General features: G+C 34.9%; 1 protein-coding gene across 3 annotated transcripts in view; it reads left to right on the top strand.

Moving 5' to 3' along the window:
* SCAF8 (SR-related CTD associated factor 8) overlaps window positions 1-27,426 on the top strand; it is a 185,738-nt gene that overhangs the window by 44,795 nt on the left and 113,517 nt on the right. For all 3 annotated transcript variants that reach the window (XR_011075044.1, XM_068551746.1, XM_068551745.1), the window contains 12 exons: window positions 1,277-1,453; window positions 2,851-2,930; window positions 4,677-4,794; window positions 10,937-11,068; window positions 11,327-11,439; window positions 12,974-13,167; window positions 16,357-16,457; window positions 18,981-19,094; window positions 20,072-20,228; window positions 22,088-22,221; window positions 23,847-23,991; window positions 25,750-25,818. Coding sequence is in view for 2 of the 3 variants with exons in the window: in XM_068551746.1 (XP_068407847.1) it covers window positions 1,277-1,453; window positions 2,851-2,930; window positions 4,677-4,794; window positions 10,937-11,068; window positions 11,327-11,439; window positions 12,974-13,167; window positions 16,357-16,457; window positions 18,981-19,094; window positions 20,072-20,228; window positions 22,088-22,221; window positions 23,847-23,991; window positions 25,750-25,818 (1,534 nt within the window). In the remaining variant the exon portion in view is untranslated. The remainder of the gene's footprint in view (window positions 1-1,276; window positions 1,454-2,850; window positions 2,931-4,676; window positions 4,795-10,936; window positions 11,069-11,326; window positions 11,440-12,973; window positions 13,168-16,356; window positions 16,458-18,980; window positions 19,095-20,071; window positions 20,229-22,087; window positions 22,222-23,846; window positions 23,992-25,749; window positions 25,819-27,426) is intronic.

Below are 27,426 nucleotides of genomic sequence, written 5' to 3'. Positions count from 1 at the left end.
GAATTACTAACCTTTTGTGATAATGATATTTTGAAAGTAATTCGTAAAACAAATGTCATTTTAAAAGACATCTGTTTAAAAAATATTTTTGGCAAGAGTGTGGATTTTTCTGGAAGAATAGTACAAGGAGTCAAGAAGACACAGTAATCTATAAGATATGAAGTCAGAGCAGAGGAAAAAGTAGGGTGCTGCAGTGTTTGAACCTGGGTGACTGAAAGAATAACAGCGCTATGGGGGCAAATGGAGATGTCAGAAGGAACATTTAAAATGTGTAAAGGAGAAATGTGATACTGCCTTCCTTTCTTCCTTCCTCCCTCTCTCCCTCCCTCTTATTCATCCATCCTGTCTGTTTTGGAGCTTCCTCAGTGCAGTAGCTCAACTATCATGTATTTTTGTAGTTTCTTTCCTATCACATTAGTAGTTTGTAGTAAATGTTGATTTGATAGGTAATGACTCTAGTTTGTTTCTTAATGTTGCTATTTCAGATGAAATTATTTTACTTACTGTCATGGTGCATATTTTTACCTTCTCCCACTGTAAACTGAACTTTACTTAAAGAGTGCAAATGTCTTATTTAGCAATAGCTTCTCTATTTTTGTTTTTCTATTCTAAACTGATAATTTTCAGATTTAACTTGGGTTTAGATCTTGAGTAGGAAAGTATTAATTACTACTAGGTTATATATAGGGTTTACTGAACTGAAATATCTTCAGAATCTTACTACTGTTTCTATTTTTTAAGAGGGAGGGTGAATGGGGGGACAGGGGTTGCTTTCAACTCTTGTTGACACTATTCACCTTTAATTTCCTTAGTTTCAGACTGCACCAAGGGACAGATTTCTTATTTTCTTAGCTGCTTTCAGGAATGTGTTATCAGATGGTAAATCTGAATGAGAGCAAAAGCAGTTGTTGCAAGTGCTTGTCCTTTTACAGAGATTGAGTTAATTGAAGAAGGGATGAAAAAGCTTAGTGAAAAAAAGTCTGCTTGTGATGAGTTTTTTTAATCTGTTGGTCATGGTATGATCATTTTATTTTGTTTAAACTTCCCTGACTTTCCAGAAGCAAGACAAACTTATTAAGGACTGTGTTATATATGGCACACACAAAAAGTCTTTTTAAAAAAAAATTGTTTTAAGTTAGTGTATATTTTTTCTTGGTCTTTAGACTGTAGAATGGTAAATTTTATTGACCAAAAGTTTTAGATGAGTATTCTTATTACAAACCCAACACCTCTTTGTAGTAATTTTCTTTTTTTCCGCCCCCCCCCCCCCCTTCAGCTTCAGCAGTTAATACAGACTTTACAGATACAGCAGCAGAAGCCTCAGCCTTCCATCTTGCAAGCCCTGGACGCCGGCCTTGTGGTCCAGCTGCAGGCTCTTACAGCGCAGCTCACAGCAGCGGCTGCAGCAGCCAGCACCCTTAATCCCCTAGAACAGGGAGTGTCTTTGAACAAGGTAAAAATTAAGATAAGAGATCTGTTCTGTATGAGGAACTGAATTTTCTATACTATCATGTATATTCCAATTCTGTAAATTACATTTTACCGTAGCACTGTTTTATATTTTAACATCCTTCGTGCTCTATAAGATATAAATTTTAGAAAAGGTTCAAATTTCTGAAAGAAATTAAGTAATTTTATAATTCCACTCGAAACATTTAGAATATTTTCTTTTGACTAATGATAACTGGTCAGTAAAATTGTGTATTCACTATTTTTTTTTAATAATTTTATTTTGTTTATTTTATTTTTGGCTGCGTTGGGTCTTCGTTGCTGCGTGCGGGCTTTCTCTAGTTGCGGTGCATGGGCTTCTCACTGCGGTGGCTTCTCTTGTTGTGGAGCACGGGCTCTAGGCCCACGGGCTTCAGTAGTTGTGGCTCGCGGGCTCTAGAGCGGCAGGCTCAGTAGTTGTGGCGCACGGACTTAGTTGCTCCCCGGCATGTGGGATCTTCCTGGACCAGGGCTCGAACCCGTGTCCCCTGCATTGGCAGGTGGATTCTCAACCCCTGCGCCACCAGGGAAGCCCCCTGTATTCACTATTGAGGCAGATGATTGTTTTTTATACTTCCTAATTTATTTTATGGATGTTACAAATATATTAATTATGGTGTCCGTCCTATAATTTTAACCTGCTAGAATTAAAATTGTAAAGTATATGAAAGTTCAAAGGAAAGCTTCTTTACAAGTTGTTACTATGCTGTGATAAATTGAGGTCTAACTAAAGAGTAGTGTTTTTAAAGTTGAAAATCTTTTATGTTTAACTTGTGTGATATGCTTAATATTCTTGCTAATTATGGGAATATTATAATACTTGGGAAGTGTTATCCGTATTATTTTTATTTCTGCTACTGTTATTTTCATAGAAATATAAATATTGATTTATTAGATTATTACTTAGACTTTTTTAGCCTGCAGCTTCCAAAAAGTCTTTAAATTGATCATTTAGAAGACAGTGGAGCATTCTGAGAGAACTGCACTAGTAACAGATCTGTTGATTATAGTTCTAGATTTTTTTTTAATCAAGCTATGTTACTATTGACAAGCCACTTAATTATTTTAATCCTGATCCTCTCTTCTATAAAGTTAAGAGTATTGGTATTTATCCTGCATGTCATGATTGTTTTGCTTCATAAGGCAATGTCTGTCAAAATGCTTTGAAGAAAAGTAAAGATCCACTCAAATAAAATGTTTTATTGGAGTATAACAATAAAATGATATGAAACATTTACATTTTAAATGATAGAGATAAATTAATGGGATGTCATTGACCTTCAGAATAGCGTTTACAACTTTTATTTGTGCAAAGCACTTTTAAATTTCTCTCTTTCTCTTTTTTTTTTTTTACCCACTTAGAAGTTGATGGATAGGTTTGATTTTGGGGACGATTCTGAGCATAGTGAAGAACCCAAAAAGGAAATTCCAGCTTCTCAACTGTAAGAGTCATTATGTTTTTCTCTTTATAAACCATAAATTTTTTCTCTTATCTTTATAAACATTGTATGGGACATTGCCATGGAGCTACTAAGTGTACTTTGAGTTGAGTTATTATTTCAGGCTCTTGAGCTCTCACATTACAGAAAGATGGTGGAATTGCTGCTTGTTGCTTCCCTGTGTTATTCTGACTCTTCCTAAGAACTTTGGAGATAATTGGGATATATCAAAATTCTTTACTGGAAAATTGATGTGTTGATAAATCTAGTTGTGTTATTTTCTGTTGTCTATATTAGGCTTTAAGTTATTTAACTCAGTTGTAAGAATATTTAAAATAATAGGAAAGACGTTTGCTTCTAGTGCCAATGGGCACTACTAGGAAGTATACTAAATTCTGGGAGTAGATCAGACTAATCAGAAGTAAGGAATAGGGTTGTAGGGATTTTGTTTGTTAAAGAAATGGATTGTATGTTTTTCTTTAAATCAGTGATACAGTTCTGCAGAGCCTTAGGTTCGGTGAGAGTTCATGAGAGGACCAGTGGGAAGGAGGATGTTGGAGAGTAGGGGTGGAAGGTGGGAGGATTGGAAAGGGATGATGAGTGGGGAAAGCCTCTAGATACCTTATTTCAGCGGTTATTTAGTTTTCTATATTGTGATAATATATTAAAAATATACTTATATAATATATAAAATTGCAGTTATATGCTTATGATAGAGATTCTAGTTGAAAAAATTAAAAACTAATGTTTTAGATTATGAATTCTAAAGTTATAAGAAGCATTTGAGATCATGTAGGTTAGTGTCCTGAGCAATGTAATAATCTCCTTTAACCGTCCGGATAGGTTATTTATCCATTGTTTTAATGCCTTCTGTGACAAGAAGGTAATTGTTAATACTGTATGATCTTTTGTTACTGAATCTTATTTGATTTGCTTTCTATACACTGATCCATTTTGCTTTCTGAAGCAAGGAAACAAATTTGCTCCATTTTCTTTTGAGACATAGCCATTCCAGTATTTGAAGATAGGTATCATTCTTCCCCTTAGGTTTATTTGCTCCAGATGAAGTACACTTTTTTCGAACTGTTTCAAGACTTCTCACCATCCTGATTGCCCCTTTTGGGATGCCCTCTTTTTTGTTCATGTCTTGCCTTGTGGCACCCAGAATTCCAGGTGTATTCCAGGTGTGAATTTCCCAGAGTATAGTTAAATTATTAATTCCTCTTACCTAAACACTGTTTCTGTTAACATACCTAATAATGTGAATGCTTTTCTAAAGAAAGCAGATTCGTTTTATGAAGTGTATAATCAATTATGATGGTAGATTTCACACATACTGATTGATGGAACATTTTTCCCACTGTCTCATAGTTTAAAGAAGGAGTTAGAGTGACAGTGCTTAAGTACTTTTAACTCTTTTTATAAGTGTTTTATTGAGATTTTCTTAAAATGCTGTAATGTAAAAAGTACTAATTTATATGTATTTTAATAGTGTGAGGCAGTAATATCAGATTTTCATCAGAGTATCTCTAACATGTGATCCATCTATTGAAACACCATCGAAGAGTATATTTCTATTTTAACGTATTAATGTTCTGAGGTATTCTATTTTCTGTGTTAATATTTTAAAAGTAAACATAATTGTAGAGTGTGTTCCATTTAATTGCAATATTCTTTTCGAATATTCAGTTATTATCATATTATCTTTATTGGATTTTAATATACATTTCCACTTGTTTTTCCTTTTAGTTCTCATGTTTCAGAATCTGTGAACAATTCCATCTTTCATCAGATAGCAGAACAGCTACAGCAGCAAAATTTTGAACATCTCAGACAGCAACTCCTGGAACAGCAACAGCCTCAAAAGGTTTATAACCCCATCTTGTGGTCTTTAGAGTTACTGCTGTGTACGGTCTGTCATTTGGTGATTTTTTTTCTTCAGCTGTTTATTACTAGGAAGATCAGTCTTTTCAGGACCTTTACAGTTTTTGTTTGTTTTTTTGTTTCATTTTGTTTTTTGGTAATTAAAATGTTTTCTGGCAACTTATGTATCCATTGAGAACATTAATTTCAGTATACTGGAATTAGAGAACAGGAGACAGAGATGGTGTTTCAGTATTACAGCTGAAAACTTTCCTTTCCTCTCAATTCCCTGTCAAGCCAAGATAGTGATGATTTTGCTGTTGTTGGTGGTGATGGTGACAAAATAGATTGCTGTCTTTAATTAGACTGTTAGTATGTGACAAGAGCTTTATTAGGCATGATTACAATTAATGCTTATGCGATAGGTATTTTGAATCTCATTTACATTGTAGGAAATTGAAGCTTAGTGAAATCGAAACACCCACTGTTAAAGTACACAGTTAGTATCATATATCATCAGTCTTAAGACCCACCATTATTTTATGTATAGCTAAGAATTTTTAGATACTTGTATATATAACATCCCTTGGAGTTTTAAGAATCTTCTAAATTTCAGGGATGATAAAATGTAAAGAAAAATCATACCTTAGAATTGATAAAATATGTCAAATTGTTGTGAAGCTAGGGTTAAATCCATTACAAAGCCTATTTTTGCTCTATATGAGAAATACTTATAGATGTTAAACTGTTTGGATGTGAGTTTCTGGGAATTCCCCCCACTCAACACTTCTTCCCAATCAAACCTTTTTGACTCTAATGAATTTAATACAATACCACAAATATTTTTAAAGTATGAGCATTGTTAGGTAATACATACAGAGATGAACAAAGAAGTGTCTGGCCTCAAGTAAGCTCTTCTCTAATGGAGTGCATATATCTATATGAACACAAGGCAGAATCCTGGTTTCTGTAATAGAGGTATATGTGAAGGACTATGGGACTATGGAAGAGGGAAGGATTACTTTAGAAGGGATGGTCCCTGAACTTGTCCTTTTAATGCAAAGAGTAAATGTAAAATGGATTTTGATGATATTTGTATGTTGGAACTTGTACCTGGAATTATGAGAATGGAATTCCATACCTTGTTTTGTAGAAATAATTCTGATAGAAGTAGTTGGGTAGGTGCATTATTTTATGTCAAGAAAATAAAATATATCTGCCTGAGAATTCAGAAACTTGAAGACAAAGCACAATAAAGAACATTTGGGGACTCCCCTGACAGTCCAGTGGTTAAGACTCCACACTCCCAATGCAGGGGACCGGGTTCGATCCCTGGTCAGGGAACTAAGATCCCACATGCCACACAGTGTGGCCCAAAAAAAAACAACAAAAAACCTGGATGTTATTTAAAGAAAAACACAAGTTGTGACTCAAGGAAGAGAAACAGGTTGTCAGAGCTGTTGCAGAGGCAAGAGGTAGTAGTAATGGAAGAGTTTATCTAAACAGATTTGTTCAGCTATAGATGTGACACTTTTGAATTGCCTTAGTTCCAGTTTCATTTCAGAAGTTTTAGCAGAAGCAGTAGAATGAAGGTTTAGCAGAGACAGTAAAGGTGTAGTACTCTTGACCTTGATCTTGAGCTTGAGCTTGTAATTAACACCAAGTTACTGAAGTGAAAGTTACTAAAAACTTGAGAGTGATTTTGTTTTAAGAATCTCACCAACCAAAAACAGAAAAAAGAACTCTGGTCTTAGTTGATTACTCTATACCATCTCCAAAATTTTAGAAGATATAGTAATAAGATCTCTTTGAAAGGAGTAGATGTTCTTAAAAGCTTCCTTATTCAAAAATAAGCAGTGAAGAAAAGGGAGTAGTGAAGAAAAAAAGCAACTTTTCTAATGCGTAAGGTGAATAGTGTTTAAAACCTATCACAAATTTAAAGTTGAAAAGTAAATATCAACAGAGTAACAAATTTAATAAGTTGTGTAGTTGGCTCTGTCAAACCAGTTGCCTTTAGTGTATTTAAGATGGGGTGAAACATGCAGAAAAATTAAGCACTTTTGTTTACCAGTAAGCTCTGAGTGGCTGCCTAAAATTTACTAGAGCGCCTCAGAGAAAAGAATAGGTTCACTAGTGCCACTCTGTTCCTTGCAGCCTTGACCACGCTTGGGTGTGGGTTGAGGTCTTTTATCTAATGATGGAAAACCAGTGGAAAATGGGAGCACTTTCTGAGAATGGTTGAATTGTGAAGGGACTAACAATCATAAGAGGAATGATTTCTATTGTCTTGAGTAAGTTGGAGTTGTGATTTTGATAATTGTTTTATCAGGATATCCAAAAGATGTCACAGTCATAACTCAGAATGAAATGCTGATGATGAAAATGATAAGACTAATAAAAGGGCTTTAAAAAGAATGTTAGGAATAAAAAGATTATAGAAGATTCAGCCACTTAATAAAGAGCTGTCAGTGGGATGTCAGAAATACGTAACTTATTTTGCTTCAGTAGTTTTTTATAGGGGAGAATATAATGGAAAGAGGAGAATTGAACATGATAACTAAGATGGGTGATACATTAAGAGACTTGAGTTGCATTTCAAGGTACTGAGGTTGATGTTGTAAGGTTATTAGACTCATAAATTAGGAAAATGCTGTAGGTGTAGCATAGCATGTGTGGATTTCAGTAAGGTTTTTGACAAAGTCTTTCCTGCCACTTATACAGAAAAAAATAGAGGAAAGTAGATTTATAAGTGATAAAAATGTGATACTTAGTGAATGTTAATCCAACTTTGAAAAAAGTCTCTGCTAGCTGCTGTTATCCTTGTCTTCTATTTTTTTCGATATTATCTTTATTTATTTATGTATTTATTTGGCTGCGTTGGGTCTCAGTTGCGGCACGTGGGATCTTTGTTGCGACATGCAGGATCTTTCGTTGTGACACGCGGGCTCAGTAGTTGCGGTGTGGGCTTAGTTGCCCCGCAGCATGTGGGATCTTAGTTCCCTGACCAGGGATTGAACCCGGGCCCCCTGCATTGGAAGGCGGATTCTTAACCACTGGACCACCAGGGAAGTCCCTCAGTATTATCACTGATGCTTTGCCTGAAGACATTGTTGAAGAAACTAGAGATGAATATACCAGGATGTATACTAAGGACGTATATCAGTATATCAGGATAAAAAGTCGTTTGCCACCTGGGTCCTATGGAGTCTTTTTGGTTTTTTAAAAATATTTTTTAGTCATCTTACAAATAATTTAAAAGCGAGACTAAAGGGATAGGGGAAAATAAACATAATTAGGAATTTTAATATAGTTGAAATATATAGCAAACCTTTTTATGTCAACTAAGTTCAAATGTCACATGTTCTTTTAACAAAACAGAACAGTCCAGGTTCTTGTTCCAAAATACTATAAGATGAAGTCCTTCCTGTTGAATGACTAATTGAATGAAAATACCCTTAGAGATTTTTGTCCTTAGAGATACATTTTTCGCTCATCAGTTCTTGAGTTTGAGGAATACGTTTGGGATGCAGTCATTTGAAAACTCACCGTCTGATATTTCACTTAAACATTAAATTTCACCGTTACCATTAGAGTCTAGAATGCTGCTGTCTTTTTTTTTTGCATTCATCATCTGCTTTGTCTAAGTATTGTGAAATATTGGGAATTCCTGGTGGTCCAGTGGTTTGGACTCTGTGCTTACACTGGCAAGGGCGCGGGTTCAATCCCTGGTCGAGGTAAGATCCCGCAAGCTTTGTGCCCAAAAAAAAAATTTTTTTGTGAAATATGTTTCTTTCAGTTTTCTTCTCTTTGTCATTATGGACAGAAAATGAAACATCTAAATATCCATTGTCCAAGGAAGGCTAAAAGCAGACTACAGATATGTCGCCAGTCTTATTTATACCTTCTTGAAATATAATGCAGTGTTTTTGGTGATGCAGTAAAACTGAATGATGATGGTTTCACTGTTGAATCACCCTTCTCAACAATTCCATTTTTTTTGTTGTTATTATTTTAGTCTTTTTGGCTACAGTTGGGAGTAACTGATGAGTAATAATGGAATAATTCTTAGGATGATGAAATGACAAAATGTTTCAGTATATAGGAAAATAAGACCTCTACGATCCCATAACATATCTTAGATATAGCTTAGGGTCCAGTGGACCTAATGCTAATTGCAAGATCATAAGATAAAATTTGGTAGAATATTAAAAGTAGATTTTCTCTTTGTTCTTCATAAGATTGTTAAGAAAGAATAAAAGTCATGAATCACAACCTTTTCAAATAGGTAAAACTGCTCAAAAAAGAACCTCAAAAACTAGCATTGGTTGCAGTGGATTCTGCTGGTTCTACCAAGGGTTGACCATTAAATAGAAAATCAAAGGTGAAAAACACGTGGGTGGATGGTAGGTAGGATGCTCAAGGTGAATGGTGAGGTAAGAAGTAAACAATGTGAAGGATGTATGAGTACTGAATTAGGACCAGACAATACGGCTCAGGATAAAGTTGAAAATTATCTTGCTGTGTTGTTAAGAATTTTATTTTTATTGTACCATTTTAAAGGCATAAGTCAGGACTGTGCTTTAAAAACATTTTGATTTGTTCTCAAACATATACTTATTTACCAACTTTTTGGTCAGTTTTGTGGAATAAAGACTAATAGCACTTTAATTCTAATTTTAGCTTTAATTTATTTCTAAACCTTGAAAATGTTACTTGTCTTTGGGGAGCCTGTTCATAAATTAAGACACTTGGAACAGTTCTTTACTGCTCTTTTTGGCTCTTAATTTTTATGCTGCTTTCTTTTCTTTCAGTTTAAATGTCATTAGAGTAAGAGTAATTTTTTAAAAAAATTTTATTGAGATATAATTGACATATAACATTGTGTAAGTTTAAGGTGTACAACATATTGATTTGATATGATTATATATTGGGATATGATTACCTCTGTAGTGTTAGCTAACACCTCTATCGTGTCAAATAATTATCATTTATTTTTTGTGGTGGAAACAATTAAGATTTAGTTTCTTAGCAACTTTGAAATTTATAATACAATATTGTTCTTTATAATCACTGTGCTTGTATTCCTTTTACACATAGGGAGACAAATTCAGAGTTGGAGTAACTTGGTTCATAATCACAGAGTTTGTAGCAAGGGAACAGTAGTTTTGAGTTGCTCTTTTCTGTTAATTATTATAATAGTTCCCAACTTGTGTACCACCAGGAACTCTTCTTACTAATCCTCAACACCTGTGAGATCATGTTTTAGGAATGTTTAACTAGGGAGTCATTTCTTCATAATAATCAGTTTCTCGATTTTAGTTAACACCATAGTATATGTAATTGCTAGTCAAGTTCATACTGATTAGCACCGTGTAAGCAGTATCCCTATAGCAGGTTGCTGTAATTCTAGTCCTAGGGGGGCAAAAAGGTTTAAATTTTAGTTTTTCCTATAATTAGGCTTCATTGCCTTAACTTTTATTAGTCTTTCTGAAATATTTTACATATTTGAGTAGTTCCTAATACTCTTTTGTGAATTCCTAGAGGTGGAGGTTGAAAAAGACCCAAGTTGAGAACTGATTTTGCAAGATCAGTGATTTTGATAGTGGGGTTTGAGCTTCGTTTTGCTTCTACACGTGCAGTGGGTGACTTAGTTCTTTATATATCATTCATGATACAGTCCCTTTATTCTTTTTTTTTTTTTTTTTAATATTTATTTATTTGGCTGCACTGGGTCTTAGTTGTGGCACGTGGGATCTTTAGTTGCAGCATGTGGGATCTATTTACCTGACCAGGGATCGAACCCGGGCCCCCTGCATTGGGAGCGTGGAGTCCTAACCACTGATCCACCAGGGAAGTCCCCCTTTATTCTTGATAGTTTATATTTTCCACAATATAAAATTTGTTTGGAGACCTACTTTATCTTACCATTCTTTTCTAGTGTTATAATATCTCCCTTTTATGGAGGTGTTCTGTGCTTTTAAGTAAACTTGGATTTATACAAAAGTGCCATTTTAGATTGATCATAAAAGATGTAATGGGATTTCTTTAGGTATTGGGCTCCTTTTTAAAATTGTAATTGTGATGTTTCATTTGTAATAATATTCATTATTTCCCAATGTTTGTGTGTTTGTGTACATTCTCAACAGGCAACTCCTCAGGATAGTCAGGAAGGAACATTTGGGTCAGAGCATTCCGTGTCACCATCACAAGGGAGCAGTCAACAGCATTTCCTTGAACCTGAAGCAAATTTGGATGATTCCATAGATATTCAGCAGCAGGTAAAAAGTAAATGTTTTTCTGGGGCATAAATTTCTAAAATTAATTACAGAAAAAAATCTTAAAATATAGTAATAATTTTTATTGTATGTAAAATAATGTAAACCTGAATGGTTTTTTCCTCCTCATTAAGCTCCACATTCTAACCATTTTACTATTAGTCATTAATGCTACTGTGGTGAATATTTTGTAAGGCAGAATTACCAATACACACTGAATCTCAACCAGGCATTTTGTTTGCTGTTCTTTTGACTTTCAAGGACATGGATATAGATGAAGGGCAAGATGGAGTGGAAGAGGAGATCTTTGAACAGGAAGCAAAGAAAGTGGCTGTTCGCTCAAGATCAAGAACGCATTCACGATCTCGTTCAAGGTTCTACAATACTATTTAAGAATATATATGTAATAAGTATATATAAATATATTTGAAAATGTATGATACATATTTTAAAAATCAAAAAAAAAAAGATTAGCTGTGTGCGAACATTTTAATTGTTGGCTTTACTTTTTTGCATCCTTTATTTCTTTGCATCAATATTAAAGAAAATGTTTTTTTAGAGTGACATCTTATTCTCTCAGGAAGAAGTAATTCAGAACTTCAAAAACAGAAAATATGTCTTCTGTTTTTAATTGGGTGTGGCTGTGGCCATTTATTTGAATAATTTGCATGAGTCACGGCAGTATCATGAGACTTGGATTTGGGGTTATATCTGGTTTTAGTTAATAACGTCATGATAGTCAGCTTAGGGTATTATTGCCTCTGAGCAACAGTTAAATCAAGCTATAGAGGAACAGTATTAGAAACTCCATTGTATTTCTCACGTTCCATTTCATCTCATAATACCAAAAATGATTATAAAAATAAAACTACAAAAATTATTTTTATAAACATTAAGCATATCAGACTTTACAAAACATATCCTAGAAATGGTTTTCTTTGTGGGCTGTTCAGCATCGCTGAGGCTCATTAATGTGCCTGTTCATTCAAATTTGAGTTGAAGGTGCCTTATTCTTAACCTGGTAAATTTTCTTGTAGCATGTATATGTTGTTTTTGCTATAAATTGTCTTAAAACTTAAAGTCATTCATCTTTAACATTTTAACGCCCTATTCTCTACACACAAATACCCAGAAAATCTGAACAGCGAATGCTGGAAGAGAGGCATTATCCTTGATGACTTTTTCAGTCATTTCTTGTGTGTTTCAAGAACTCACTTGTATTTACCTCTTGCAAATGAGAGCCTGTCAGTTCATCTTTCTCTAAGCTGATCTCTCTTCAGTGAGTTACAGTGTTAGTGCTGAAACTTCTTTGTCCTAACAACTTCTTTGTCTTAGCAACACCTCCTTACTAAGTATTTTGAAGAGAGTTCAATGGCATATGACTGACAGGAAAAAAGAAACAGTATTTCAGTATCACATTATATTGTAAAGTCAAGCACTGAGATTCTAGAAATTGAAAACTTGTAAACAGAATTGTATAGTGGCCTAATGTTCTGTTGAAAACATTCTTTGTTTCTTAATTTTAAGAATGTAACATCTTTGTCACCTAAAGAATCTTTTTGTTTTCTTCCATCTTTCATCCCTGTTCTTGACTCTTGTTTGAAAAATGAGTTGGAAGAACTAAGAGAAAGTGAGGCCTTACTAGAATCTCTTTCTCTTATTCTTCTTTGTGGTTGTGAATGATCACCCAGACGCAGTAAGAATCATTGCAAACAAACATCTGTGACTAGTGTGGACCTAAGCAGTATAGAGATTTGAGAAAATACATGTTTGATACTTGATTATGCTTGAATGTTTTTTAAAGGGTAGCTAAATACAAGACAGTCTTGCCCCCACCCCACCTACAAGGGAGAAATTTGATAGAAAAATAACTTTGTCATTAGAAGTAAAATAAGATTTTTTTTGTAGATCACCAAGAAAACGAAGGTCTAGGTCACGATCTGGTTCTCGAAAGCGTAAACACAGAAAGCGATCACGCTCTCGCTCTAGAGAAAGAAAAAGGAAATCATCACGTTCATACTCAAGTGAAAGAAGAGCTAGAGAAAGGGAGAAAGAACGACAGAAGAAAGGATTGCCTCCAATTAGATCTAAAACATTAAGTGGTAAGTGATGTACAAGCTTTGGTTTCAATAACATTGAGAAAATAGTATCTGCTACAAAGTCTCCCAACCATATTTTCAGACTAAGAGGTTAATAACTGGTTTGGTATATGAGTAATTATATTTTTGGGTTTTGTAATGTGATAGAGGAGAAAAGAAAAAGGAATAGCAGGTTCTACTCAAGTACTAAAGTCATTGAGAGTTTATTTTTTTTAATGCTAGTTAGAAAATATGACTTGACTAATGATTTATAAAGTAGACTAGGCCTCGGGTCTGTTTCATGGACACCGTGACTTCTATGCACAGTGTCCTAACCAATTATGAACACTAGGTCTGTAGGAGTAATTATAATAGGAAGCATGCAAATTTTTAAAGCTAATTATAAACTCACTGGATCAGTACTGAAGGAGAGATTTCTCTTGTAAAAACTTTCCCTCCTTTATATGTTAATCTATAATGTATGATTAGAACAAATTTGGTAGTAGTGGGAGTTTGTTTTGGGAGAGTGCTGCAGGAGAGTTGACTTGGTAAGCATGTGAGGTATAGGAAAATAAGTTGTAATTAGTGCCAAATTCTGCCTAAACAATTCTTAGCGGGTTATGGCTTTTAAGGTGAACCAACAGACTGCAGATGGTTAAAGTACATAAAACAAAGCAAATTGTCATTCTTCACCAAGAGCGAAACACTGGTCAGGTTATCTAATTTCTGAATGTATCCAAATAAACTCCTTCTGCCACAGAGATAGATGAATAACTGGTATAACTTATAATGCTGAAGCATCCTAGAAATCTAGGCTTAGGATTAAAGGTGACAGCCATCTTACTGAATTCTAACCATTTGAACAAGCCTTGGCTATCTTTCCAGGATCTTACCTGATTATGAGAGCCAGTGCTAATTTAATAATGTTGACATTCCTAACTCTGAAAGTTTCTATTTATCCCTTAGGGTGAGGGACAGAATTCAAACATTTTACTGCTGTCTGATAAAATAATGTCAAAGGTCTGATTGTGAAATCTGAACTACGCCTCCTCCCATGATTACCATTAGGACATTCAAAATAACCAGTTTTATGATGGGCTTTTATGTGGAGTCTCTCATTTAGTTCCTCACCTAACTTGTCATGTTTTGTTGCCACCGTTTACATAGTTATTGACTGTGGAATTTATTTTCTGTTGCTGTTTTATTTTCATGTGTAAAACACACAATTAAAAAATTTAGTAAGGACATAAGAAAATATAGTGAAAAGTATATCTTGTCTTTTACCTCAAAACTCTCTTTACTGAGAAGCAATAACAATTTGATGTGGTCCCAACACATTTTAAACACATATGGTAGTGTTTCTCTGCCCATTGGTTCTTAGAACATGAGTTTTCATGAATAGTCCAGGGGCTGTGAAACATCAACAAACAGTAACGTTCTAGGCATCAAGTGTCCCCTTCTCATGGGGTGGAGGAGACTCATTATTACTTTCTGGGGGGGGAAATGGAGTTGTCCATGGGAAAAATTTGTAGAGAGACAATATCAAAAGAGTAGGGGAAACATGGAACAGATTTTGGGGAGATTAAGGCAGCTGTAATATGTAGAACAGAGTAATGAAGAGGTGGGAACTATTCAGTGAAAGAGGTCCAGAAATTTGCTGAGGGTTTGTGGTAGGTTGAATAGTGGTCACCCAGAGATGTCCATGTCCAAATCACTGGAGCTTGTAAATATGTTACCTTACATTTGTAGATCTGATTAATAAGGAGCTTCAGATGGGGGGATTAACTTGGATTATCCAGAAGGGCCCCGTGTAATCCAAGGGTCCTAATAAGAGGGAAACAGGAGGGTCAGAGAGAAAAGGTGATGTGAATGTGGAAAGGAGAAAGAGATTGGTAAATGCTGCACTGTTGGCTTTGAAGATTGTGGGTTGGGATCATGAGCTGAGGAATGCAGATAGCTTGTAGAAGCCAGCAAAGGCAGAGAAACAAATTCTCTCCTGGGGCCTCCAGAAGGAATGCAGCCTTGTTGACTCATTTTAGACCACCAGAGCTGTAAGAGAATACCTTTTTGTGTTTTAAGGTACTTAGTTTGTGGTGTTTTGTTACAGCAGCAAAAGAAAACTAATATGTTGCCCTTTGAGACTTTGGTTGAATATTAAGTTATTTATGCACAGGGTAAGACTGCATGAGGCAAAGAACAAAGAGCAGGGAAAGAACAATTTCCAGGTATCTGTTAGCTGAAGGATTCCTAAAGCTCACACAGGCCTGGAAGACGTTCAAGTTCTGACCAGCCAGAGTAGAGAGGTAGAGACCTGACTGAAACCCACATTCAGTAGAATGTAATGTGAAACCCACATTGCAATGGTCACATCTTAGTGTGGGGCTGAATTAGCTCTAGAGTAAAACCTGCTCTAGGCTGTGTTGTAGATGAAAGATAACCCAAAAGCTGGAGACTTTTTTTTTTTTTTAATGACATTGACATAAATCCAAATATGTTAAAACTCTGCAAATATATCAGCTGTAAATATTTTTAAAGTCAGTGTTTTCAGGAAAGGAGATGTTCATGGAGACATGAACAGTGCAGCTCAAAGTAGGCAAGATGTCTCATGTGTAGCATTTATTTCTTAAAGGGAAGTGGCTTCCAGCCCTTAAGTATCCCTAAGTCTTTCATGATAAAGAGTTCTAAATCAGCCTTTTCCTTTTTGTATATATATTTTTTGTATATAATTATTCTTTCCTTAAGGATAAGGTACTGTTTTCAGATTTAGCTGTTGATTAAGGAGAAACATCCATTTAATCATTCCAGCACAGAAAGATACTTAAAAGGTACACAGATAGGATTGCAGTGAGAAGTGGTTTTGAAACTTTGTTGCACATTAGAATCACCTACAGAATTTTAAAACTCCCAGTTCCTGATCTGTCATACCCCATACCTTCCATCATCTTTTAGAGTGGGCTCCACATATCCACAGGTGATTGGTGTGTGCTGCCACGCTTGAGAACAGGTGATAATGCAAGAAGTTGACTTGGCATAGATGTGAATGGGTACCTGGTATTTTAGTTGATTTTAAACAACATAAAAATGTCCGTTAACAAGTATTTAAAATATACTGTCTTAAATTTTAATTTATTGTTAGTAGTGTTTTTTCCTCACCTACTTGAAAGAAGTAACTGTGTATGTGACTTGGGTTATTTGTCTCTTATATCTTGACAGTGTGTAGTACTACTCTGTGGGTTGGTCAGGTAGACAAGAAGGCGACCCAGCAAGACTTAACCAACCTGTTTGAAGAGTTTGGACAGATTGAATCCATTAATGTAAGTATCAGTTCTTAAATAATTTAAAGTTAAAAAAAAAAATAGGGAGTTTTCAGAGTCACTTTGGTTCCTAATTAGCCCAGTAATATCTGCCTTTAATCAAATTTTAAAAGGATTGTTTGACTCTAATCGTTTTTATGTTTACTCTGCTGTTGTTTATCTCTTTGCTTAATTAATTTTTCTTTTTTAAATGGAAGTCTAACGAAATATTCTTAGGAGTTTTATAGCAATGTAATAGCACTTGATTCCTAAAAACATCGAATGTTTGAGTTAGCAGGAACTGTATGTGTGGTCTGGTTTAATTCCTGTTTTTTTTAATGAAAGTGAAGAAACTGAGTTAGAATTGTAATCACCTGCACATGAGCACATAGGTAATGGTGGAGACACAACTGGACTTGAGGTCCCAGTCTTTTGCCAGCCTCTTCCCACCCCTTCCCCTTCTCTTCCTCTCAGAGCAAACCTGAGGCAGCAAAACCTGTGTGGCCACAGCATAGCTCTATCACTCCTCAGCTTGATTCTTTCAGTGTACCCAGTCTCCACCCTTGAGTATTTTCTTCCTCCTGCAGGGCTGTTGTTCTTCCTTGAGGCTAAAATAAGTAATGGAATAGTCATTTGTTTGAGGAGACTTATTCCTTAACTCTCTGATTTTATTCACTGTTATTATACTTTTATGTCTATTGGACCTTTTTATCATTATTTACCAGGAAATTGGCTGGTTTTCCTTTCTAGTCTTAGATTCCTTATATTCTCAACATTCCTTATATGGCCAAACTTGACTTTTTGGTATTAATAACAGCAGTCTTTATTTAACTTGAATTTGACCATTTTGTATTTTACTTTCAACTATGTATGATCTCATTGGAGCCTCACAAGAAGCTGGTTAAGTAATTCAAATATTGTTATTTTACCAGTGAGGAATCTAAATGATTTGTCTAAGTTACACAGACAATAAATAGCTGATTGATTGGTTAATTAATAGGTAATTGGTTGAGTGTTTCAACTTAGGTATTTCAGATTCCTCTTTTTACACCATGAAAGTGTTGTAGGCTTCTTTTTTTGTCTTTTTAAATTTCACCTGTCAGAACATAAGTAATCTCTGAGTCTGTGATCATATAACCTCTGAAATTTTTTCTGATTTTCCCCTGCCTTTAAACTAGTGGTTCTCAGCTCTAGCTGCATATCAGAAATGGGTTGACATTTGAAAAAATAGGGATGCCTTATAGGGATGCCCATGATCACTACCTATAGATTCTTATCGAAGTGCCATAATTACACAGGTGATTTTGATGCAAAGCCAGGAATCACTGCTCTGAACAGATCCCGAATCCAAGTAGCATTTTGTATTTTCATGTTGCTTATGACATTTGTAGTCTTTCTTATACCACAGTCATTTGGACATTAGTTTGTCTTGTCTCCCTCTTCTTCTGTATTACCTTTTAAGAGTGTGGTACTTAAAAGTAATAGGCACTAAGTTATTTTGAGAACTGAAGTGTACTGAATGGCTAGTGATAAAATCCAGGATTTGAAAAATTAATGGGAGATTTATAAACCTTTCACTTCGTTTTGGGGGAGTTTGAAGACTGAGAAAAGTCCATTAGATTTAGCATTTAGTAGGTCATTAGCTCGAATAAAATATTTTCGGTGGGTTGGTAAGGGGTTGGATCTGCATTGCAAGAGATGAATTATGTAAGGGGTTAGATAGACTTCTCTTTTGAGAAATTTGGTATTAAAGTGACAGCTGTAAGCAAGACTGAGGGAAACGTTATTTTGACAGCTAGAGCTTATTAGGTATTAAGTACTAACAAAGTGATAGAATACCTTTTGAGTTCTTCATAAAGAAACTGAAATGCTCTGTGTATTTTTCTGAGTTAATACATTAAAGATAATTTTATGATCTGGTAGTTTATAGAGTAGTTAAATGCTTTGTAAATAAACCTCTTGAGATCCTTACACTGAGGCTATCTTCTTATTCATATTAAAATCTTTGTCCAGAAGTACTTGGACAAAGTTAAGTTTTATAAAATTGAAAAGCTTTAGTTTTATTATTTGTTGTAGATTTTGGACTTTATATTAAGGATAAGATACTTCCCCAAAACAAAAATCCTTCTCACATTACTCAACATAACATTTGGCAAAATTTAAATACTATAGTAAATAAATTGTATGCCTTCAAATATGTTGGCCATACAGTATTGTTTTCCTTTTATCTGGTGGTATTATATACACATCTTTATACATTGCCTTGTTTTAATAGTTCTTCATTGTGTGTTAAAACTTTAGTTGACAAGTGATATTCAAGATTTCACATATATCATGGCTTAGAATGAGACCCAACTAGCTTCTGAATTTTTTTTTTCAACTGATTGTGCATGAATTATACCAATAAACAGATAGCTGGAGGAAGAAAAGGGGAAACAATTCAGTATTAATAATCAATGTTCTGTTCCATTAAAAACCATAAAATGCCAGAAATGACTTGCCCTCCTCATACACCCTTTCTAAAGAAAATGATTTTTTTAATAGATGATTCCTCCCAGGGGCTGTGCTTATGTCTGCATGGTTCATCGACAGGATGCATTTCGGGCTCTTCAGAAACTTAGTTCCGGGTCATATAAAATTGGGTCCAAGGTCATTAAGGTGAGAATGGGGGGCACACACTCTTATTTTATTGGATAGCTAGAATGTTTCCTGTATTTAAATTCATCTTCTTCTTTAATGTTGTAGGCAAACCTTGACAGAAATTTATTATTTTAGTATTGTTGAATTATAGAATTTGGCTATAGGTAAAACAATAACCAAAGCTTTATTCAAGCAGTTCTTCAAAATCACACATGCACGGTGCTCTTAGTTAACCAGGGCACCATTTTATGAGCAGAACTTTTTCATTTTTACAAGTTTGTCTTTCATTCACTCCTTCCCAATGCTTCCTAATCCTACCCCTTAATTATATTATTAATGTCTCCTTTTTAACATCTTGTCTTATACAACTCAGGCCCTTGTGAAGGGTTTATTTATGTATATTTGTTTCCTCTTAGTCTTTAAACTGAGTATTTATTGTGTATTTTTCCATTTTTACTTCTTATAACTAATTTACATTTTATTTCTGCTATTTGGAGTTAATTTATTCCATAGTTTCAGCAACTGAATTAAAAAATTTTAAATTACTTTCAAGGGAGTTAATATGCCCGTGCTTTGTCATTTTATGGCAGAGAGTTTCTCTATGTAAGCAAAAGTGTCACTGGTCTCTTGGAGTACCAAGATTTTGTTTAACTATTCTAATTATCGCTAATGTAGGTTGACATTTTTATGGTGAAAAGTAGATTTGGTTTATTTCTGGAAATGTGGTGTTTTAAGGTCATAGTAAGTGGAAATAAATCCCATATTATAAACACCACTGCTGTCTAATGCAGGTTTTATTTTACAAACAAAATCAGAAAATACATGGAAAAAATTTCATTGGCTACTGTTATTCCAGCAGTGATGCTTTGCCTGTCCTGCTGATTTTTAAAACTCATTTTATTCATATTTACATTGTTAGCGTATAATTTTGTATGTTTTACCTTGTTCTTACAGTAAACATGAGCTTTCTTTTTTCCTCTCCTCATTCCTGCTAGATTGCTTGGGCTTTAAACAAAGGCGTGAAAACAGAATACAAACAATTCTGGGATGTGGATCTTGGAGTAACATATATACCATGGGAAAAAGTTAAAGTGGATGACTTGGAAGGTTTTGCAGAAGGAGGCATGATTGATCAGGAAACTGTAAATACTGGTAAGAACCCTATGGGTAGTTTTATTGTTTAAAAATATGCTTAAAGGGTTGTAATAAGAGTTTTGCATGTTGGGGTGAATTGTGTTTATTTTATTTCCTGGATTCTTCCCCATCGTGCAAAAGAGGGGAAAACGTGAAACATGACCCTGTTCAACGTGTATGCTTAATGGGATCTATTTCATAAATGTCAGAGTATAGATAGTGTTCTAAAACTCTAAATGTAGCATTTTTTTATATATGTCTTTAAAAAAGTTTCCATCTTTGAGAGCGTTGTATATATGGAGGCTGCTAAAGACTAATTTTTTCAGTTACTTGAGTTTAAATGAGAACTGGGGATTTAGGAAATTTCTTTTAAAAATTTCCTAGATTATTTTGATTAGTATCTATGTTGAGAATGCCAGGAATAGAATCTCAGAGAGCTGTAGTTCAGATTCATGCTGCTCTAGAAAGGTTATAACCAAGTGATAAGCTGGCGTTCTTTTGAAAAATTTGTCTTTTTGTTTTAAAATTTTTTAGTTATAAATTCACAGAATAATGGATGCTTGGGAAAGAATTGAAATATGTTATACTTATTTCTTGACATCTTAGCTCTTCTACCAAAATTAGCTAATTTTCAGAATAGCATTTTTGTTCTCAGGCCAATGTACATATTTTCAAACACTTTTTCAGTTGTTTTCTTCTTGTCATTCTCTCTCTCTCGCTGTCTTTCTCTCTCCTTTTTGGGTGGATGTTCCTCCAGAACATTTATTCATTCAAAAAATATTTCAGTTCCTACTGTGTGCCAGGCATAATTTTAGGAGCTGGGATTATAGCAGTGAGACAGACACAAAAATCCTTCCTCTCTTGGAGTGCACATTGTAGTACAGGGGTTGACAACAGCCCATGGGCCAAATCTTACTGGCAGCCTGTTCAGTAAATAAAGTTTTATTGAAACACAGCCATGCTCAGTTGTGTTTACCTATTGTATATGACTTTTTAAAATTCAACAACAGTTGAGTCATTGTAACAGAGAACACATGGCCCACACAGTCTAAAATACTTACAGTAGGAAGAGTTTGCCAACCCATGTTCTAGTGGGAAAAAAATGGATAATAAGATAGATAAACTAGGTAGTATTTCAGTGTTGGTTAAGTTCTAAGAAGAAAAAACAGGGAAAGGGGATAGGCAGTATGGGTGTGGAGCTATTGGAGTTTTGTTTTAAGTGGTTGAAGAGGGTCTAATGGAGAAGGTGGTATTCAGAGGCATGAGACATGCAGCTATCTGGGAAAGAGTGTTTCATACAGAGAGAACAGCAAGTGCCAAGTCTGTTAGAAAGTCATGAGACGAGTATGGCTTGAGCACAGTGAGGAGTGAGTAGTAGGAGATGAAGTCAGAGAGGTACAGAGGGGCGAAGTCGTGTAGTCTTACTAGTCATTCTGATGACTTTGATCTTTAAGGGAGGTGAACCTTTGGAGGAACCATTGGAGCTTCTTTGTTCTATTTTTGCATTTTTCTGTATTGGGTTAATACTGGTTGTTTCCCCCTTATACCTTGTGATAAAATATAGAATAAGGTTGGTTTGTCTTAAATCAGACAGCCTTTGAGATACGTATCTATTTATATCCCTTTTAAGTGTTTTCTCTAGACTAAATATTTTAGTGTCTTTGATTTGTGCCTCATGTCGTGCTCTTTTGAACCCCTTAGTATCCTAATCAGATTTATCTCAGCAGAACCCAATAGGTTGGCACCTACAGCTGTGGACACATCTTAAAGATGTGCCAAGGTAGATGAAGGACTATTCAGACATGAAATAAATGTGTACATATAAAATGAAAAATTGCACCTATCCAGAGGAAATCAATTTCAAATATTTTGTTTAGAGTGGGAAAGTGTGAAAAGCTCAGAACCTGTTAAAGAGACGGTCCAGACAACTCAGAGCCCACCTCCAGTTGAAAAGGAGACAGTGGTCACAACCCAGGCAGAGGTTTTCCCTCCACCTGTTGCTATGTTACAGGTTAGTGCTGGGTGTTTTTTTATTGTTTAATGTGTTGTTTTACAGTTTTGTTTTTACTCACATCTTTACTTTATAAAACTTGGAAGAAATTGTCCAAAATAGATTAATATTAAATATAAGCATTTTTGAAATTTTCCTTTTAGAAAAAGTATAATTCATATTTAAATGTTAATTTATTGAACAAATATTTATTGATTGCCTGCTCTGTGACATTCACTGTTCTAGGCACCTGGAATAAGGGATACATCAGTGGGGGGAAAAACCAAACAAAAGTCCCTTCCCTTATGGAGAGTTTGTTCTCATAGGGGTGACAGAAAATATAAAATTAATAAGTTTATAAGATACTGTGGAGGGGAGAAGGTAGTGTAAGGATCATCAGGAGTGCCTAGGTAGGTGTTTAAAATTTTAAATAAAATGGTGAGGTGGACTTAATTGAGAACAAGACATTTGAGCCACAGCTTAAAGTTGCTGAGGCAGTTAATCATGTGGCTATCTGAAGAAAGCGTTAGAGGCAGAGGGAACAACCAGTGCAAAGGCCTGCAGCCAGGAGCATGTTTCGTGTGTTCCTGGAATAACAAGCGGGCAAGAATAAAGTGAGTGAGAGGCAACTTAGTGTAAGTGAGACCTCTAGGGGGACTTTGGTTTTCACTCTGAGATGGGGAGCCATTAGAGGACTTTGACGGAAGGAGTGACTCAGTCTGGCTTAGAGTTTTAAAGGATTGCACTGGCAACTATTTTGAGAATAGAATAGTGGGCATTGATAAAAGCAAAGAGACCAGTTAAAAGACAGTTGCAGGAATCCAGGTGAGAGATGATGGTGGCTCAGACTGGACTGACGGCAGTGAAGGCAACGAGAAGTCGTCAGATACGAGGTGTATTGTCATGGTATGGCCAGCGCGCGTGGTTAGATTTGAGTTGTGAGAAAGAGCAGAGGCAAGGTTTTTGGTCTGAGAAATTGGCAAGATGGAGTTACCATTATCTGAGAATGAGAAGGACTGTGGAAGTGTGGTTTGGGAAGGACAGTTGGGAGTTCAGTTTTATGTGTGTGAAGTTTGAAGTGTCTTTCTAGACAGCAAAGTTGAGATGTTGAATAGACCATTGATACAATGCGAACTTTAGAAGAGAGGTACAGCCATGCCATAATACAGATAAATATTTGGGATTTGTTGTACCTAGGATGAGTTAAAGAATTTATGGTTAGGAGTAGAAAACAAATTAATGAGAAATTCAAGCCATTTTAAAGCTGTTAGTGACATGCTTCCTAATGGTGATTAGATCGCATCACATAGCTAGGTATAAACTTAGTGGGAGATGGCAGTGTAAAATTGAGCATGGTATTATTCACTGTTGAAATAGGTGCCCACATCTTTACATCACTTGAATATAAGGTAGATTTCACAATCTCTACATATACTGTTTGTTGAAAAATACTGTGTTGCTTTTACCTCAAGTAAGTTCACTTATAAGAACACGAAAAGGAAGAAAAAAAAACCCAAAACAACTTAATGATATTTGTTACCTTCCTATAAGAGAAACAGAAATAATTTACCTTTGGTTGTCCTAAGATGTAATCGTTGCAGATGGATAAAATGATACCTGGACTTTTTATTTTCTATCCACAAAAGATTCCAGTAGCTCCAGCAGTGCCTACAGTTAGTTTAGTCCCACCAGCCTTTCCTGTGTCAATGCCAGTTCCTCCTCCTGGATTCAGTCCAATTCCTCCACCGCCTTTTCTCCGCGCGAGTTTTAACCCTTCACAACCACCTCCTGGTAAGAAATTTTCATCTTATCGTTTGAACTCTATTTAGAATACCATTTAAAATGTTCTTTTTCCAGGTTTAAAGCTGTAGAGCAGTGATTCTCAAACCATAGCTTACATCCGAATCACTTGGAGGGCGTGTTAAAGCACAGATTGCTGGCCCAGCCTCCTTTTGAGTCAGTGGAGCTGAGGTGGGGCGGGACAGTTGCATTTCGAACAAGTTCCCAGCTGATGCGTATTGTTGGTGGACCGCACTTTAAGACGCAATGACAGAAAAGAAATGGAATCCTTTAAAATCATTGAAATGCCTTAAAATAATTTAAAATTTATGGTGAAGTTTTTATATAGAAGTTCTCTATAGTTATCACCCATTCATCAGAAAGTATGCATTAAATTATATAGATTAGTCCTAAAAATCATTAGATTTCCATTTTGACATTAGAAGTTATAGTATATCTTAAAATGCTAATTGAACTCACAATACTTTTTTTGACCTAATAAATTATAGATAAACAGAAGTTCCTTGAATCATTGTTTCTCGGTAAAAACTATAGGTTACTTAACACTTATCAATTAAATATAAATAATTGCTTACATAAGTTAGAGATAGAGCTTTCCGTATTAGATCATGGGAGGTTTAGACAAAGGAGAGAGATAATACAAGGGATCAAACGATATATGTCGTTTTTCAAAACTATTTCTATTTTTTTTGAACTTCATGAATTATTTGTGTACTATAGAAAAGAATTACTGAATTGACTTCTGTAATTTAAGTTCTTAGTCATTGAATAGAGTTCCTAAAAACTGTCAACAAGGCCAAAAAGTAAATTCATTGTCTGAAAATGGTTGTAATTTGTCATGTAGTGTAAATTTTTTAAATTACAGTTTAATACGTAATTTGAAATTGATGCAGATTTTAATAAGAACTTTATCTTTTTATATTTTAAATATTGGAAAACTACTCATCAAATATCTTCAATCACAGATCTGTATTTGTGATTGAAAATTAAAATTTTTTCTCAGAAGATATTTTTAAATGATTTTTTCAAAAACCATAACACATGGATTTTATAGAGCCTTTATCTAGCATTCATTTGTTGAAAATCACATATCTTTTTTTCCCATTATTTTTAGCCACTATTTTCTCATGGAACTTAATGGTAGCTCTATATTTTAAAAATGCAGGGAAGCAGGTTTATAGTTTGATCATCTGATATTTAAAATCATAAAACAGCCAATATTAAATTTATTTTATTTATTTCTTACTTATTTTTTATTAAGATTTGTTTCAGTGCTCAAAATAAAATATAGTAACATCCAAGGTTAATTAAAGTATTCTGATATAGTGGGTAAACAGCATATACATCAAAGAAGTACAATAGCACATTTTACAGATGACATTATTGCATATAATGGTGTCAGCAGCTTGAAATGCAATGTTTAACTTCCCATGCAGTCACCATGCTAACACATAAACAGGTTGCCTGGCTTGACTTAATCATTGATTTTACAGCATCATAGAGCATGCCAAGTAAATAAATAGGATATGCTCATGATAGGGATCTCTATGCTTTACTTAGCTTACTAAGGATCAAATAAGGTAGAGTATATAAAAGTAATTTTTTAAATGGAAAATATATTCATAAATATGAGGTAGTAATGACTGTTTTAAGAATGTAGAATTTCATTTATAGCTGTTGGAATCTTTGATTTAAAAGAAAGTGACTTTTTTTGTTATTTTATTTTTGGTCTTTTTTTTTTCCATGTAGGTTTCATGCCACCTCCAGTTCCACCACCTGTTGTACCACCACCTACTATTCCACCAGTAGTACCAACATGTGAGTTTTCTACTTTAAGAATTTTCTTTCTTTATGATAGTGGTAATGTGTTGGTTCTCATTTTTGTGAATTATTGTTAATTTTTTTATCATGGAAGTTTTCAGACAAATGCATTTTTTTGGTTAAATGATTTCTAACAAATTAACAGTATCATATGACAGTCCATATTCAGATTTGCTCTGTTGTATCAGATTTGTATTTTTTGTTTTATGTATAAAATATCTTAATCTAGAGCAGGCTCACCCACACCCCCCTTTTTAAGAATGCTTCCTTCATGTCTTTGACTTGTTGAAAAGCAGTTCACTTCTGTATGCAAGATCCCAAATAATGGGTTTGGTTTTTTTGCTTCTTTGTGGTATCTTCCTTGAATCTCCTGCAGATAGAAAGTTTTTAGCACCATAGGCTTGTTTAGAATATGCTTCAACTTTTTTGGTAGGAATACTTAACAAGTGGGGTGCTGTGGACTTGACATTATATCACATCAGGAGCCGGGCAGTGCCTTCTTGTCCCACTTCTAATGATGTCATAATGGATCAGAACATTCAGATAGTGGGACCTGGTCATTTTAAAAAGTCGCCCTTCAGACTTTCATCAGATGGTTTCATCCTTTGATTATTATTGCTGAATCTGCTTTTCATTAGTTGCAAAGTGGTGACCTTCCGAATTTTGTAATTCCTTCCACATTTCTTAGCAAGAATTTTTTCTGTAAAGAAAAACTTTCTCTTATCAACTAGTAGTATTTAGTTACCTTGAAGTACAGTTGTACAGGAGATGCTAAATTCTTTCCTGTAAGTGCAATTTTTCAGAGTAATGAGTTCTATGGATATTATCTGTGATACCCAGTGACTGAAGGTGGGGGAGGATTTCCCTTATTTCTCCTTCTCCACTCCCTTCCCTCTACTTTTTTCTCCTTCACTTTTAGTAGTGTTTATGGATTAATGGATTTTTACTTCCAAGTGGTTGCATTCACCTTTCTTTTTGAAGTTCAGTTTGTTCATTTTTGGACAGTAAGAGCCTTTCATGTTACTTCTCTATTCCTCTGAGATGACTGCATCAGTTTTTGAGAGCTTTTTGGCCTAATACTAGACCAAAGGACTTTACTGTAAAGAGAGTGTATATGATACAGAGCTTTACGTTTTGGTGTTATAACCCATTTTTCTTACATTTTTAAACTCTTTTCTCTCCTTCAGTGTTTAGACAACATTAGGATCCTTTTTGTGTTACTGTTGGTTAATTAGGAAGAATTGTTCTTTCTGAAAATTAGAGAAGTGCTCAGAAGCCGTTTCTGAATTCACCATTCACAGAGACTCACCTTACTTAGAGCCTCCTTCCCAGTTGTTTCTCCTTACGCTGTTCATTTTGGAAAACCTGGGATCAGTTAAAGGAGAACGAGAAACCCCCCCGTGTGCCGGCTGCTCCCCTAATTGCTCACACCGTCTTATCTAGTTCTCATAATCCCCATACATGATCCCAGTTGGTTTTTATCCCTAGTTTACAGCTCTGTTCTGTGCTAAGAGTTAGTCTAGGTAGTCCAGAGTTAAATGTGAGGATAAAAGTTTCTAAAATCCCAAAATACATGATTTAGTAGTGTTGTGAAATAAATTTGAT

Source organism: Eschrichtius robustus, chromosome 9 (assembly GCF_028021215.1).
Source record: "Eschrichtius robustus isolate mEscRob2 chromosome 9, mEscRob2.pri, whole genome shotgun sequence".
Classification (NCBI taxonomy): domain Eukaryota; kingdom Metazoa; phylum Chordata; class Mammalia; order Artiodactyla; family Eschrichtiidae; genus Eschrichtius; species Eschrichtius robustus.
Note: the sequence above shows the minus strand (reverse complement) of the source record. Positions and strands in the feature narration are given on the sequence as shown.